Below are 15972 nucleotides of genomic sequence, written 5' to 3'. Positions count from 1 at the left end.
TAAGGGTAAGATCCAGGGAACAGTTGGAAGTCGGTGTAGCACTATCTCAGGTAGTGTTGCGGCAGCACGATTGGATTCTCAATATTCCAAAATCGCAGCTGGTTCCGACGACTTGTCTTCTGTTTCCTAGGAATGTTCCTGGACACAGTCCAGAAAAAAGGTGTTTCTCCCGGAAGAGAAAACCAGGGAGTTATCCGAGCTAGTCAGGAACCTCCTAAAACCGAACCAAGTCTCAGTGCATCAATGCACAAGGGTTCTGGGTAAAAATGGTGGCTTCCTACGAAGCAATCCCATTCGTTAGATTCCACGCAAGAACTTTCCAGTGGAACCTACTGGACAATTGGTCCGGGTCGCATTTTCAGATGCATCAGCGGATAACCCTGTCACCAAGGACAAGGGTATCCATCATGTGGTGGTTGCAGAGTGCTCATCTTCTAGAGGGCCGCAGATTCGGCATTCAGGACTGGGTCCTGGTGACCACGGATGCCAGCCTGCGAGGCTGGGGAGCAGTCACACAGGGAAGGAATATCCAGGGCTTAGGGTCAAGCCTGGATACATCACTTCACATAAATATCCTAAGCTAAGGGCCAATTACAATGCTCTAAGCTTAGCAAGACCTCTGCTTCAAGGTCAGCCGGTGTTGATCCAGTCGGACAACATCATGGCAGTCACCCACGTAAACAGACAGGGTGGCACAAGAAGCAGGAGGGCAATGGCAGAAGCTGCAGGGATTCTTCGCTGGGCGGAAAATCATGTGATAGCACTGTCAACAGTATTCATTCCGGGAGTGGACAACTGGGAAGCAGACTTCCTCAGCACGACCTCCACCCGGGAGAGTGGGGACTTCACCCAGAAGTCGTCCACATGATTAAAAAACTCGACAGGTATTGCGCCAGGTCAAGAGACCCTCAGGCAATAGTTGTAGACGCTCTGGTAACACCGTGGGTGTACCAGTCAGTGTATGTGTTCCCTCCTCTGCCTCTCATACCCAAGGTACTGAGATTGATAAGATGGAGAGGAGAAAGCACTATATTCGTGGCTCCGGATTGGTCAAGAAGGACTTGGTAACCGGAACTTCAAGAGATGCTCACGGAGGATCCGTGGCCTCTACCTCTAAGAAGGGACCTGCTCCAGCAAGGACCCTGTCTGTTCCAAGACTTACCGCGGCTGCGTTTGACGGCATGGCGGTTGAACGCCGGATCCTGAAGGAAAAAAGGCTTTCCGGATGAAGTCATCCCTATCCTGATCAAAGCCAGGAAGGATGTAACCGCAAAAACATTATCACCGCAATTGGCGAAAATATGTTGCGTGGTGCGAGGCCAGTAAGGCCCGACGGAGGAAATTCAACTGGGTCGATTCCTACATTTCCTGCAAACAGGAGTGTCTATGGGCCTGAAATTGGGGTCCATTAAGGTTCAAATTTGCGGCCCTGTCAAATTTCTTCCAAAAAGAACTAGCTTCAGTCCCTGAAGTTCAGACGTTTGTAAAAGGGGTACTGCATATACAGCCTCCTTTTGTGCCTCCAGTGGCACTTTGGGATCTCAATGTAGTTTTGGGTTCCAAAAGTCACATTGGTTTGAACCACTTAAATCTGTGGAGTTAAAAATATCTCACATGGAAAGTGGTCATGCTGTTGGCCCTGGCCTGGGCCAGGCGCGTGTCAGAATTGGCGGCTTTATCCTGAAAAAGCCCTTATCTGATGTTCCATTCGGACAGGGCGGAATTGAGGACTCGTCCTCAGTTTCTCCCCAAGGTGGTTTCAGCGTCTCACCTGAACCAACCTATTGGTGGTGCCTGCGGCTACTAGGGACTTGGAGGCCTCCAAGTTGCTGGACGTTGTCAGTGCCCTGAAAATATATGTTTCCAGGACGGCTGGAGTCAGGAAATCTGACTCGCTGTTTATCCTGTGTGCACCCAACAAGCTGGGTGCTCCTGCTTCTAAGCAGACTATTGCTCGTTGGATTTGTAGTACAATTCAGCTTGCACATTCTGTGGCAGGCCTGCCACAACCAAAAATCTGTAGATGCCCACTCCACAAGGAAGGTGGGCTCATCTTGGGCGGCTGCCCGAGGGGTCTCGGCTTTACAACTTTGCCGAGCAGCTACTTGGTCAGGAGCAAATACGTTTGTAAAATTCTACAAAATTTATATCCTGGCTGAGGAGGACCTGGAGTTCTCTCATTTGGTGCTGCAGAGTCATCCGCACTCTCCCGCCCGTTTGGGAGCTTTGGTATAATCCCCATGGTCCTTACGGAGTCCCCAGCATCCACTTAGGACATTAGAGAAAATAAGAATTTACTTACCGATAATTCTATTTCTCATAGTCCGTAGTGGATGCTGGGCGCCCATCCCAAGTGCGGATTGTCTGCAATACTTGTACATAGTTATTGTTACAAAAATCGGGTTATTATTGTTGTGAGCCATCTTTCAGAGGCTCCTCTGTTATCATACTGTTAACTGGGTTCAGATCACAGGTTATACGGTGTGATTGGTGTGGCTGGTATGAGTCTTACCCGGGATTCAAAATCCTTCCTTATTGTGTACGCTCGTCCGGGCACAGTATCCTAACTGAGGCTTGGAGGAGGGTCATAGGGGGAGGAGCCAGTGCACACCAGTTAGTCCTAAAGCTTTCTTTAGATGTGCCCAGTCTCCTGCGGAGCCGCTATTCCCCATGGTCCTTACGGAGTCCCCAGCATCCACTACGGACTATGAGAAATAGAATTATCGGTAAGTAAATTCTTATTTTTTTTTTTCTTTATTATTATACTAAAGCAACAACAATATTTATATGAGCAGTTCGGTGTACAATAAAGTCATTGATAAATGTCTTTTTCCACATAAGGTTGGGACAACGTGAAACCACCTATTGTATCAGTAATTGAGCGAGGAGAGGAGCCATATTTGAGGAGCCTTCAGCGCAGGACAGTTCCAGAGTATTCAAGTACAGGTGAGCGATCGCACAAAAAATGAAAGCCTTCTGGCTTATGTGATGTAGAATCTATCTATGTTTTTATGGTAAGGGGCAGCAGAATCACTAGTAAGACTGTATGAATCATCTTCTTTTCCTGAGGACTGTAAGAACATTTGCTTGTTCCTGATACACAGAAAAATGAGTTTATGAAGTTGCTATTGTAATATACTGTTTTAAGGGAATGCTAAACCTAAAATTCAATGGGATCTAGGATAAATAGATATTTTTCACAGTCATATTTATCACAATAGAGAAATTAAAATATTTGATATATGTTCTCTAGTTAGCTTCATAAAGTGTTATGTATACTGTGTGGTAAATAATCCATGTTCTTCAATGCAATTAGAATAGAACAAATTATATCAAGAGGATAATTGATTCCTATATCAGACACAGTGAGCCGGATGTAATGGCGTAATGGAGCAATCACAAGGCAGGTGTATAGCGCCAACTTATTATGCAGCACATCAGAGATATCTGTCACAAGGCAGGTGTATAGCGCCAACTTATTATGCAGCACATCAGAGATTTCTGTCACAAGGCAGGTGTATAGCGCCAACTTATTATGCAGCAGATCAGAGATTTCTGTCACAAGGCAGGTGTATAGCGCCAACTTATTATGTAGCACCTCAGAGATTTCTGTCACAAGGCAGGTGTATAGCGCCAACTTATTATGCAGCACATCAGAGATTTCTGTCACAAGGCAGGTGTATAGCGCCAACTTATTATGTAGCACCTCAGAGATTTCTGTCACAAGGCAGGTGTATACCGCCAACTTATTATGCAGCACATCAGGGATTTCTGTCACAAGGCAGGTGTATAGCGCCAACTTATTATGCAGCACATCAGAGATTTCTGTCACAAGGCAGGTGTATAGCGCCAACTTATTATGCAACACATCAGGGATTTCTGTCACAAGGCAGGTGTATAGCGCCAACTTATTATGCAGCACATCAGAGATATCTGTCACAAGGCAGGTGTATAGCGCCAACTTATTATGCAGCACATCAGAGATTTCTGTCACAAGGCAGGTGTATAGCGCCAACTTATTATGCAGCACATCAGAGATATCTGTCACAAGGCAGGTGTATAGCGCCAACTTATTATGCAGCACATCAGAGATTTCTGTCACAAGGCAGGTGTATAGCGCCAACTTATTATGCAGCACATCAGATTTCTGTCACAAGGCAGGTGTATAGCGCCAACTTATTATGCAACACATCAGGGATTTCTGTCACAAGGCAGGTGTATAGCGCCAACTTATTATGCAGCACATCAGAGATATCTGTCACAAGGCAGGTGTATAGTGCCAACTTATTATGCAGCACATCAGAGATTTCTGTCACAAGGCAGGTGTATAGCGCCAACTTATTATGCAACACATCAGGGATTTCTGTCACAAGGCAGGTGTATAGCACCAACTTATTATGCAGCACATCAGAGATATCTGTCACAAGGCAGGTGTATAGCGCCAACTTATTATGCAGCACATCAGAGATTTCTGTCACAAGGCAGGTGTATAGCGCCAACTTATTATGCAGCACATCAGAGATATCTGTCACAAGGCAGGTGTATAGCGCCAACTTATTATGCAGCACATCAGAGATTTCTGTCACAAGGCAGGTGTATAGCGCCAACTTATGCAGCACATCAGAGATTTCTGTCACAAGGCAGGTGTATAGCGCCAACTTATTATGCAACACATCAGGGATTTCTGTCACAAGGCAGGTGTATAGCGCCAACTTATTATGCAGCACATCAGAGATATCTGTCACAAGGCAGGTGTATAGCGCCAACTTATTATGCAGCACATCAGAGATTTCTGTCACAAGGCAGGTGTATAGCGCCAACTTATTATGCAGCACATCAGAGATATCTGTCACAAGGCAGGTGTATAGCGCCAACTTATTATGCAGCACATCAGAGATTTCTGTCACAAGGCAGGTGTATAGCGCCAACTTATTATGCAGCACATCAGAGATTTCTGTCACAAGGCAGGTGTATAGCGCCAATTTATTATGCAACACATCAGGGATTTCTGTCACAAGGCAGGTGTATAGCGCCAACTTATTATGCAGCACATCAGAGATATCTGTCACAAGGCAGGTGTATAGCGCCAACTTATTATGCAGCACATCAGAGATTTCTGTCACAAGGCAGGTGTATAGCGCCAACTTATTATGCAACACATCAGGGATTTCTGTCACAAGGCAGGTGTATAGCGCCAACTTATTATGTAGCACCTCAGAGATTTCTGTCACAAGGCAGGTGTATAGCACCAACTTATTATGCAGCACATCAGAGATTTCTGTCACAAGGCAGGTGTATAGCGCCAACTTATTATGTAGCACCTCAGAGATTTCTGTCACAAGGCAGGTGTATAGCGCCAACTTATTATGTAGCACATCAGAGATTTCTGTCACAAGGCAGGTGTATAGCGCCAACTTATTATGCAGCACATCAGAGATTTCTGTCACAAGGCAGGTGTATAGCGCCAACTTATTATGTAGCACATCAGAGATTTCTGTCACAAGGCAGGTGTATAGCGCCAACTTATTATGCAGCACATCAGAGATTTCTGTCACAAGGCAGGTGTATAGCGCCAACTTATTATGCAGCACATCAGAGATTTCTGTCACAAGGCAGGTGTATAGCGCCAACTTATTATGCAGCACATCAGAGATTTCTGTCACAAGGCAGGTGTATAGCGCCAACTTATTATGCAGCACATCAGAGATTTCTGTCACAAGGCAGGTGTATAGCGCCAACTTATTATGCAGCACATCAGAGATTTCTGTCACAAGGCAGGTGTATAGCGCCAACTTATTATGCAGCACATCAGAGATTTCTGTCACAAGGCAGGTGTATAGCGCCAACTTATTATGCAGCACATCAGAGATTTCTGCTTGAATGGTTTTACTACACAAACATACAATGGTCCATTCCTTCCAGAGCTAATTAACCAGTGTATTGTTTTGCACCCTGGGATAAACCTGAGAACCCAGAGGACGCTGACATGGGTAAAAAAAAAAATTCAACGCAGTTAGTGGCCTGGTGGGACTGAGTTCATAATCCAATACTGGACCACCACACCATCCAATGGGGTAGCAGTTGGTTTACTGACAGACACATACTTTACCCCATCCCAGTTGACCTGGAGGGGAAATATAATAGTGCGCCGAGCGCAGTGAGGCACCGACCCGAAGCCGTGATGGGACTGGGTACACTTAGTGTCCATGACGACCATTGACACAACCCCTCCCCCCCCCCAAAAAAAAAAATGCCCCATGTCTGTATTCTGACTATGTCGGCATTTTGAACATGTCGGCATAATGAATGCCTGTATTTTGACCATGTCGGTATTTTAACTGTAGGTTAGTGGCTGTCGGGATTATGACCGTCGGTATTGTGTCCGTCAGTAAATCTTACAGAACTCATTCAATGTTATGTATACATTATTATTATTCCCTCACAATATTTTTATCATTAAGCAATATTCATTCTTTTTTACAGATACTTCCATGAATTCAAGTGTTCCTGACAGAAATACCGTGCACTTCCTTCCATTGGACCGGGTGACTGAAGATTCTTTTAAGCCCCATGATTATCCTCCTACTTCCAGGATTACAAGAAGCAAGGCTTCGATCATACCTATCAGAATAAAGTCAGAGGAACCCAACGGATTTCTTCCTTTGCATATGTCTCCTCACAGATACAACCCATGGACAGAGTATTCCGCAGCTCATTATAACCAAAGAAATGACAGTGAGGACAAGCCTATCAACTTGTCCATAATGAGTGCCGGCCTGGTTAAGCCCGAGAGCCTGTTCCACAGAGGAAATGTTTTTGCCTGTCTAGATGGCGGGAAATCGTTCCCTTATGAGTCAGAACTTCACGAGCTATTTCACAAAGAACAGAAACAATATGTGTGTCCAGTGTGTGGTAATGTCTTTATTTCCAAGCTAGGTTTCATTAAACATCAGAAACTCCACAGAGGGCAGAATGCATTTTCTTGTACTGAGTGTGGGAAATGTTTTGTAAGTGCCTCGGATCTCATCGATCATAGGAAAATTCACACAGACAAGAAGCCCTATGTATGTTCTGAATGTGGGAAATGCTTTATCTCTAGCCTTTATCTTACCAGACACTTAAGAACTCACGAAAACGAGAAGCCATTTCCATGTACTGATTGTGGCAAGTGTTTCAGCAGTGCTGGGAACCGCTTAGTACATCAGAGAATTCACACAGGGGAGAAACCATTCGTGTGCTCTCACTGCGGGAAATGCTTCACCCAGAAAGCGAGTTACCTTTCACATCAGCGGATTCACACGGGAGAGAAACCCTTTGTGTGCTTTCAGTGCGGCAAACGTTTCACCCAGAAGGCCAGTTGTATTGTGCACCAGAGGATTCACACAGGTGAGAAGCCCTTTGTCTGCTTTGAATGCGGTAAATGCTTTAGTTCTAAGGTGTACCTCGTAAGGCATCGCATGATTCACACGGGCGAAAAGCCGTTTGCGTGTTCCCACTGCGGAAAATGTTTTACTCAGAAAGCGAGTTACCTGGCGCACCAGAGAATTCACACAGGCGAGAAACCGTATATCTGTTCCCACTGTGGAAAATGCTTTTCACAGAAAGCCAGCTGCATCGTGCACCAGAGAATCCACACGGGCGAGAAGCCCTTTGAATGCTCTAATTGCGGAAAGTGTTTCAGCTCCAAAATTTATCTGGCTAGGCATCAGATGATACACACTGGGGAGAAACCTTTTGCGTGCTTCGACTGCGGGAAATGTTTTACGCAGAAGGCGAGTTATAACGCACATCAGAGGATTCACACAGAGGAAAAGCCCTTCAAGTGTGCTGACTGCGGGAAATGTTTCACCCAGAAAGCGAGTTTTATCGCCCACCAGAGAGTCCACACGGGTGAGAAACCATTTGTGTGCACTCTCTGTGGTAAATGTTTCACACAGAAAGCCAGTTACCTTACTCACCAAAGAATCCACACAGGGGAGAAGCCCTTCGTGTGCGCTCTCTGCGGTAAGTGTTTCACTCAGAAGGCCAGTTACCTCGCGCATGAGAGAATTCACACAGGAGAGAAGCCGTATGTGTGTTCCCAGTGCGGAAAGTGTTTTGCCCAGAAAGCCAGCTGCATAGTCCATCAGAGGATTCACACAGGGGAGAAACCGTATGTGTGTTCCCAGTGTGGAAAATGTTTCGCCCAGAAAGCCAGCTGCATAGTCCACCAGAGGATTCACACAGGGGAAAAGCCCTTCGGGTGCTCTGAGTGCGGAAAGTGTTTCAGCTCTAAGATATATCTGGTCCGGCATCAGCTAATCCACAGAGGGGAAAAGCCCTTTCACTGCACCGAGTGTGGGAAGCGGTTCGCCCAGAAGGCAGGCTACATGGCGCATCTGAGAATCCACGCAGACGAGAAACCGTTTAAGTGCAATGATTGTGGGAGGTGTTTTGTGCAAAAGGCTAATTATATTGCTCACCAGAGAATTCACACGGGGGAAAAACCCTTCATGTGTTCCGAGTGTGGGAAATGTTTTTCCCAGAAAGCCAGCTACATTACGCACCAGAGAATTCACACTGGGGAGAAGCCGTTTGTGTGTGCGCAGTGCGGGAAATGTTTCTCACAGAAGGCCAGTTACCTCGCACATCAGAGAGTTCACACAGGCGAAAAACCGTATGTGTGCACCCAATGCGGTAAATGCTTCACCCAGAAGGCAAGCTGTGTTGTCCATCAACGTATTCATACCGGCGAGAGGCCCTTTGAGTGTTCTGCTTGTGGAAAATGTTTTAGGCTTAAGAAAAGCTTTGATGAGCATCAGAGAACTCACACGGGGGAGAAACCCTTTGCCTGCTCCGATTGTGGGAAATGCTTTACCAATGCTGCAAATCGGATCATACATCAGAGGATCCACACGGGGGAAAAACCTTACGCCTGTTCTGTGTGTGGGAAATGTTTCACGCAAAAAGCTAGCTTTGTTTCACATCAGAGAACTCACACGGGAGAGAAGCCGTTTGTGTGTTCTGTGTGTGGGAAACGCTTCACCAGTGCCTCAAATCTCATCGTGCATCGGCGTATCCACGCCGACCAGAAACCCTTTCTGTGCACCGAGTGCGGGAAATGCTTTACGTGTAAGATATACCTGGTCAGGCATCAGATCATTCACACAGGCCAGAAACCGTTCGAGTGTTCTGAGTGCGGCAAACGGTTTACACAGAAAGCTGGCTATGTGGCGCACCAGAGAATTCACACTGGGGAGAAACCGTTTGCGTGCAGTCACTGCGGGAAATGCTTTACCCAGAATGCAAGTTGCATTGTACATCAGAGAATTCACACCGGGGAGAAGCCATTTGAGTGTTGTCAGTGCGGGAAACGGTTTAGTTCTAAGGTGTATCTGGTCAGACACCAGTTAATCCACACAGACATCAAACCTTTTAAATGCTTGGAGTGTGGGAAGTGTTTCACCCAGAAAGCTAGTTACAACGCACACCAGAGAATCCACACCGACGAGAAACCTTTTAAGTGTTCCGAATGTGGGAAGTGTTTCACTCAAAAGGCGAGCTTCGTGGCCCACCAGAGAGTTCACACGGGCGAGAAACCGTTTGTGTGCAATCACTGTGGGAAATGTTTTACACAGAAGGCAAGTTGTGTTGTACACCAAAGGATTCACACGGGGGAGAAACCCTTCGGATGTGCTGATTGTGGCAAATGTTTTAGTGCTAAAGTATACCTGGCGAGACATCAGCTGATCCACGCAGACGTAAAACCCTTTAAGTGCTCTGAATGTGGGAAATGTTTTACACAGAAAGCAACGTACGCAGCACATCAAAAACTTCACATAGATGAGAAGCCGTTTATATGTTCTGAATGTGGGATGTGTTTTACCCAGAAGGATAGTTACGTTGCACATCAGAAAGTTCATATAGACGGGAAACCAGTTGCATGTACTTGATTACTGCATGTACGAGACTTATATCCTCAATGTATGTTTCTTGTCATTTTAGCGATAGTTACTGCATATGTCACCTTTTGTAGTAGAAAAGAGAAATAATATAGTTAAAAAAAAACTTTTACTGTAGCTCTCGTTATTAATTCCTGAGTGTTATGGTATTGTGTGTTAATTTCTCTAAAAATAAAGTTAACTTTCAACACTACTGTACAACGTGAGTGAAATTCCCTTCTATAAAGTTTTATAGGGTGCATTTTTCAGGGTGCCTATTCTTACGTGGCTTTGCCATGTTCCAGTGGCCCTGCGTGGGGTGACGGTAAGGTGCAGGGGTGTAACTAGACCTAGGGGGTGCTATAACAAAATATTCAGACCACCCTAAGCCTGCCACTTACCCCTGCGGACGGCTCATGCTTTAGCAGTGTGCTGCTTCAGGCACATCTGCTGTCCTTGCCGGCTGCATCAGCGAGGAGAAACAGGGCCAGCTGGGAGAGCAGATGTGCCACCGGGATCAGGAGGTGAACGCGTGGCTGGCAGCATAACTGGGTGCAGGGGGAGTGCCCAGCCCCGTAGTAGCCATACTCGCACCTATGGTAAGGTGTATGGTCTTTACCTAGTCTACAGTTCGTATGCAAATGTTTAGACAGCCCCAGTCATATTCCATGCTCCACTGAATATCTAAGTGAGATGAAGTAAACAGCTTCTCCATGATAGAAACTTAAACATAATGTAGGGGAAAATGTATCAAACCTACTCCATTCTATTTCCAGTGAATGTGTTATGGGCAAACGGTTGGGTGTCTTTCCTATTGATTAATTAACACTTCAGAAAGACGTCAACATCTCATTGAGGCCTTAAAGATAATTTTGGAGTTAATGAAATACTCTCATCTATCTAACCTGTAATGATTCTGGGCTTCCTGGTATCTGGTCTGTAGATCTACACTAAAAAGGTCTACAGTGAATAGGTCGACCACTATCGGTCGACATGCATTAGGCCGACATGGTCAACATGTCGACAGTTAAAATGTCGACAGTGTCAAAACCGTCGACTGTCAAAGGGTCGACACATGGTTTTTAGTGGTTTTTTTTTTTTTTTTTTATAACTTTGCTGCATTTATTATCCATGTCACAAACCATTACCTTTAGTAACCTGGTGGCAAGCGGAGTGTGCCACCGAGCCTGAAGCGTGGCAAGCGAAGCAAGCCTGCAAGGGGTCGTATTTCAAAAAATTGGGGTAAAATTTTTTTACAACCACAAAACAAAACCCAATTTTTGTGTGTCGACCTGTTGACTGTCGACCTTTTGACCCCGTCGACCTTTTGACTGTCGAATTTTTGAACCTGTCAACCTTTTGATTGTCGACCTATTGACCCTGTCAATCTTTCGATTGTTGACCATTTGACCCTGTCGACATTTTACTGTCAACCTAATGATGGTCTATCTTTTCAATGTCTATTTTCTGTTTCAGAACCGGGCTTCCTCTGCACTCCTGTCACCGGAAGGCCTATCTCTCACAAGTACTATTAAGCTGGTACCTGATGGATTTTGCAGCTACCTGTAGATCATCTTTTTGAGTTGTTCTCAGTTAATAAGGGCTGTGCACAGTGGCAGAGACAGAACTATCAGCAGACAACAAATACAGTCCTGCGGGTAAATGCAATAGGGTCCAATTGTCGAAGGTCCGGGTTTTTGTCCGTGAATGGCTGTATTTTAAAATCTGCAGTCTTTTACAAGGTACAACCAACCTGGTTTTGCCTTGTAAACGATTGTTCCCACAGGGTAAATCCCCTGTGGGCCCTATTGCCCGAGGGTCCCGCCCCTTCCTATAAAGTCGTTTCCAAACAGTGCTCTCAAGTTATACATTGCTACTCTATTAGAAGGTCATTTAAATGGTCAAAGCTGCTTAATGGCTGTCCAAGCCTCTGTTGGGGCTGCCTCAACCTGTGGTAACTGTCCACACCCCTTAAGCATGGGCCCATTCCCCCTTGGTGGGCCCTTCATGCCCCAGTCCTGCACTGAATACGGCCATTCTTGTATGAAATCCTGGACCTCCAGCAACTTGGACCCTATTACATTTACCCCTTCCCCGGCTCTCTCTGAAATGCCGAGCTTGGTCTGGTCCCTTGGCCCCTAGCTCTACCAGTCTTGCAGCTCTCCCTGATAGATTGGCAGCTTGGATGACTAGACTTGTCTAAAAGGTTTACAGATGTGTCTGTCAGTATTGCAGCTTGCCCTTTGATGCTTGTAGCTCTGTCTGCTAGATGTGAAGCCCTTCCCATCTCTTAGCTTTTAAATGATGTGCCTGTCTGTAGCACAATCGAGCACATAGAGGGCCTGATTCTGAGCCATTGGCAGTGACAACAGCCACATAGTTGAGTGCAAAAATGGCTCGTTCAGTGGGCGGGTTATGGGAGTCTTACAGGCATATCAGTGAAAGTGGCTGCGTACCCATATGCACAGCCACCGGCATAGGAGGCCGTAGTCAGATGGAGAAACTGCACCTGCCTTGGCCTGGTGCAGTGTTTGGTGGTGCGACTGATGGTGGTGTATAAGGACACACGATCAGTATTACAGCATAACAGTGGGCCCCTCAGTCCTTGCACACTGTTATACACATGGGAAGGAGGTGTAAGCTATTTGCAAAAACTGGCAGATGGGCGACAGCCAACAGACGCCATTGCATGCACTTTTGCGTGTGACTAGGATTTGACCCGGTATTGACACTGACTGTCGTCACTCCCCCAACCAGTCTCAGCAGATGTCCAAGTCAATGATTTGACCTCACTATGGCCCATCAGGCAATGACAGCTGCCCAGGTTAGAGCTGCCTGCTCCCCTACTACACCATCTCTTCTCTTCCCTATCACCAAACGCCTATAAGCTGCACTGGAGATCCAAATACTGCTGTAGATTCATCCTCATAAGCCAATCGGCTCCCGGAGCATTCTCTTTAGTGTGGATGCTATGGAGTGATTTGCATTTGCCCGGCCAACCGCATTTCATATAAACAGCACAAACCCTGAGGAATGGAGCACTCATGGAAACCAGTCATATGTGAAGGACTGCTGGCCCCACCCAGCCTCATTCCATCTCCCCAGTGCTCAAGTCACTGTCCGCTCTGCAGCCATTTATTGCAGGAGGAGCACAAGGTTTCATGAGTGTCCTGAGATACAGCCATCTAGTGTGGTGACAGACATGGCGGGAACAGTTGGTCCATGAGGAGAAGTATCCTCCCTTTCCTGTCGGTCAGTCACCGTGCTTCTCCATCATAATGGCATCTGACATGGATGTGATGAAGGGTGCAGTCATTTTTGTACTGTATATATTCCCCCCAGAGTCTGATCTTTTAAACCTTTGGGCATCTAATATTTCTCATCTCTAGCCTCTGCACCCCCAGAACGGCTGCTCCCTCCATCTCCTTATGGGAGAGATGTATTGAGCCTTGAAGAGCGATAAAGTGGAGAAGACATTTATCTAGCACAGTCTTCTAAATGACAGAAACTGGGCGTTTTCTTTGGGTAACGGATCCACTTTCTCTCTCTCCAAGGCTTGATACATCTATCCACTATGTCCAGCCATATTTCCATTAGAATGTAAGTTCACACGAGCAGGGCAGTCACTCTCCTACTATCTCTTCTATGTAATTCAGTAATTTGGGGATTTATATTATATAATTATGTTACTCCACCAATTTGTATAACGATCTCTAACAGTGTAATGTACTTTTGTTTCTCTGACGTCCTAGTGGATGCTGGGAACTCCGTAAGGACCATGGGGAATAGACGGGCTCCGCAGGAGACTGGGCACTCTAAAAGAAAGATTAGGTACTATCTGGTGTGCACTGGCTCCTCTCTCTATGCCCCTCCTCCAGACCTCAGTTAGATTTCTGTGCCCGGCCCGAGCTGGTTGCACACTAGGGGCTCTCCTGAGCTCCTAGAAAGAAAGTATATGTTAGGTTTTTTATTTTACAGTGAGACCTGCTGGCAACAGGCTCACTGCAACGAGGGACTAAGGGGAGAAGAAGCGAACCTACCTGCTTGCAGCTAGCTTGGGCTTCTTAGGCTACTGGACACCATTAGCTCCAGAGGGATCGACCGCAGGACCCGTCCTTGGTGTTCGTTCCCGGAGCCGCGCCGCCGTCCCCCTTACAGAGCCAGAAGCATGAAGATGGTCCGGAAAATCGGCGGCAGAAGACTTCAGTCTTCACCAAGGTAGCTGTGCGCCATTGCTCCTCATACACACTTCACACTCCGGTCACTGAGGGTGCAGGGCGCTGGGGGGGCGCCCTGAGCAGCAATAAAAACACCTTGGCTGGCAAAATAATCACAATATATAGCCCCAGAGGCTATATATGTGATAATTACCCCTGCCAGAATCCATAAAAAAGCGGGAGAAAAGTCCGCGAAAAAGGGGCGGAGCTATCTCCCTCGGCACACTGGCGCCATTTTCTCTTCACAGTGTAGCTGGAAGACAGCTCCCCAGGCTCTCCCCTGTAGTTTTCAGGCTCAAAGGGTTAAAAAGAGAGGGGGGGGGGCACTAAATTTAGGCGCAATATTGTTTATACAAGCAGCTATTGGGGAAAATTCACTCAGTGATAGTGTTTATCCCTACATTATATAGCGCTCTGGTGTGTGCTGGCATACTCTCTCTCTGTCTCCCCAAAGGGCTGTGTGGGGTCCTGTCCTCAGTCAGAGCATTCCCTGTGTGTGTGCGGTGTGTCGGTACGGCTGTGTCGACATGTTTGATGAGGAGGCTTATGTGGAGGCGGAGCAGATGCCGATAAATGGGATGTCGCCCCCTGTGGGCCGACACCAGAGTGGATGGATAGGTGGAAGGTATTAACCGACAGTGTCAACTCCTTACATAAAAGGCTGGATGACGTAACAGCTATGGGACAGCCGGCTTCTCAGCCCGCGCCTGCCCAGGCGTCTCAAAGGCCATCAGGGGCTCAAAAACGCCCGCTCCCTCAGAAGGCAGACACAGATGTCGACACGGAGTCTGATCCAGTGTCGACGAGGTTGAGACATATACACAATCCACTAGGAACATCCGTTACATGATCCCGGCAATAAAAAATGTGTTACACATTTCTGACATTAACCCAAGTACCACTAAAAAAGGGTTTTATGTGTGGGGAGAAAAAGCAGGCAGTGTTTTGTTCCCCCATCAAATGAGTGAATGAAGTGTGAAAAAGCGTGGGTTCCCCCGATAACAAACTGGTAATTTCTAAAAAGTTACTGATGGCGTACCCTTTCCCGCCAGAGGATAAGTTACGCTGGGAGATATCCCCTAGGGTGGATAAGGCGCTCACACGTTTGTCAAAAAAGTTGGCACTGCCGTCTTAGGATACGGCCACTTTGAAGGTACCTGCTGATAAATAGCAGGAGGCTATCCTGAAGTCTGTATTTACACACTCAGGTACTAGACTGAGACCTGCAGATAGTGCTGATGCAGCTTGAACCAACAAATTAACAGGTGGCGCTTGACAATCAAATGAAATTAAAAAAACATTTATTTAAATACAATAAATAAGGTTACAACACACTCCCGGGAGAATAAAATAATATGACAATTCACAATAAAAAATGTGCACTATGGTAAGGCTTCTTAGTCAATTCCTCAGGTAACCAATTATAATTAGTAAACTTAAATGCACACAAATAAATGGCTGCGCCTAGAGGATTTTAGCTATCTATGGTACACTTTTGGTGCAAGTAAATTAAAATATGAAATAAATATATAATTGATTGATTAATGTGATTTCATAACATGAGTCACTCACGCCTTGGTATACCAGAAGGTGCTGTATACGTCACAAATCCATTGCAGTAGATAGTTAGTTGTAAGAATGCATAGGTGAATTACCTCCGCTGGGCAGGAGCCTGTTCTGTCCTTGCTCCCTGGTGGCGTCCCGCTATGCTGTCAGTGACACGCACCAGAGCCTCAGCGGGTAAGATGATGCTGCACCGTGCAGTGTGCCTCAACAAGCTGTGCAGGTAAATTACACTGCCTCCGGTACCTCCGTACTTTGCAGACAGGAGGCTG

General features: G+C 46.4%; 1 protein-coding gene across 3 annotated transcripts in view; it reads left to right on the top strand.

The window, feature by feature from the left end:
* The window catches only part of LOC135054849 (zinc finger protein 585A-like), a 166486-nt gene extending 156352 nt beyond the window's left edge, over positions 1 to 10134 (top strand). For all 3 annotated transcript variants that reach the window (XM_063958247.1, XM_063958248.1, XM_063958249.1), the window contains 2 exons: positions 2842 to 2946; positions 6484 to 10134. In XM_063958247.1, the coding sequence (XP_063814317.1) occupies positions 2842 to 2946; positions 6484 to 9932 (3554 nt within the window). In that variant the 3' untranslated portion in view covers positions 9933 to 10134. The remainder of the gene's footprint in view (positions 1 to 2841; positions 2947 to 6483) is intronic.
* The last annotated feature ends 5838 nt before the right edge of the window (positions 10135 to 15972 follow it).

This window comes from Pseudophryne corroboree, chromosome 3, assembly GCF_028390025.1.
Source record: "Pseudophryne corroboree isolate aPseCor3 chromosome 3, aPseCor3.hap2, whole genome shotgun sequence".
In the NCBI taxonomy this organism is placed as follows: domain Eukaryota; kingdom Metazoa; phylum Chordata; class Amphibia; order Anura; family Myobatrachidae; genus Pseudophryne; species Pseudophryne corroboree.
This window is presented reverse-complemented; position numbering and strand designations above follow the sequence as displayed.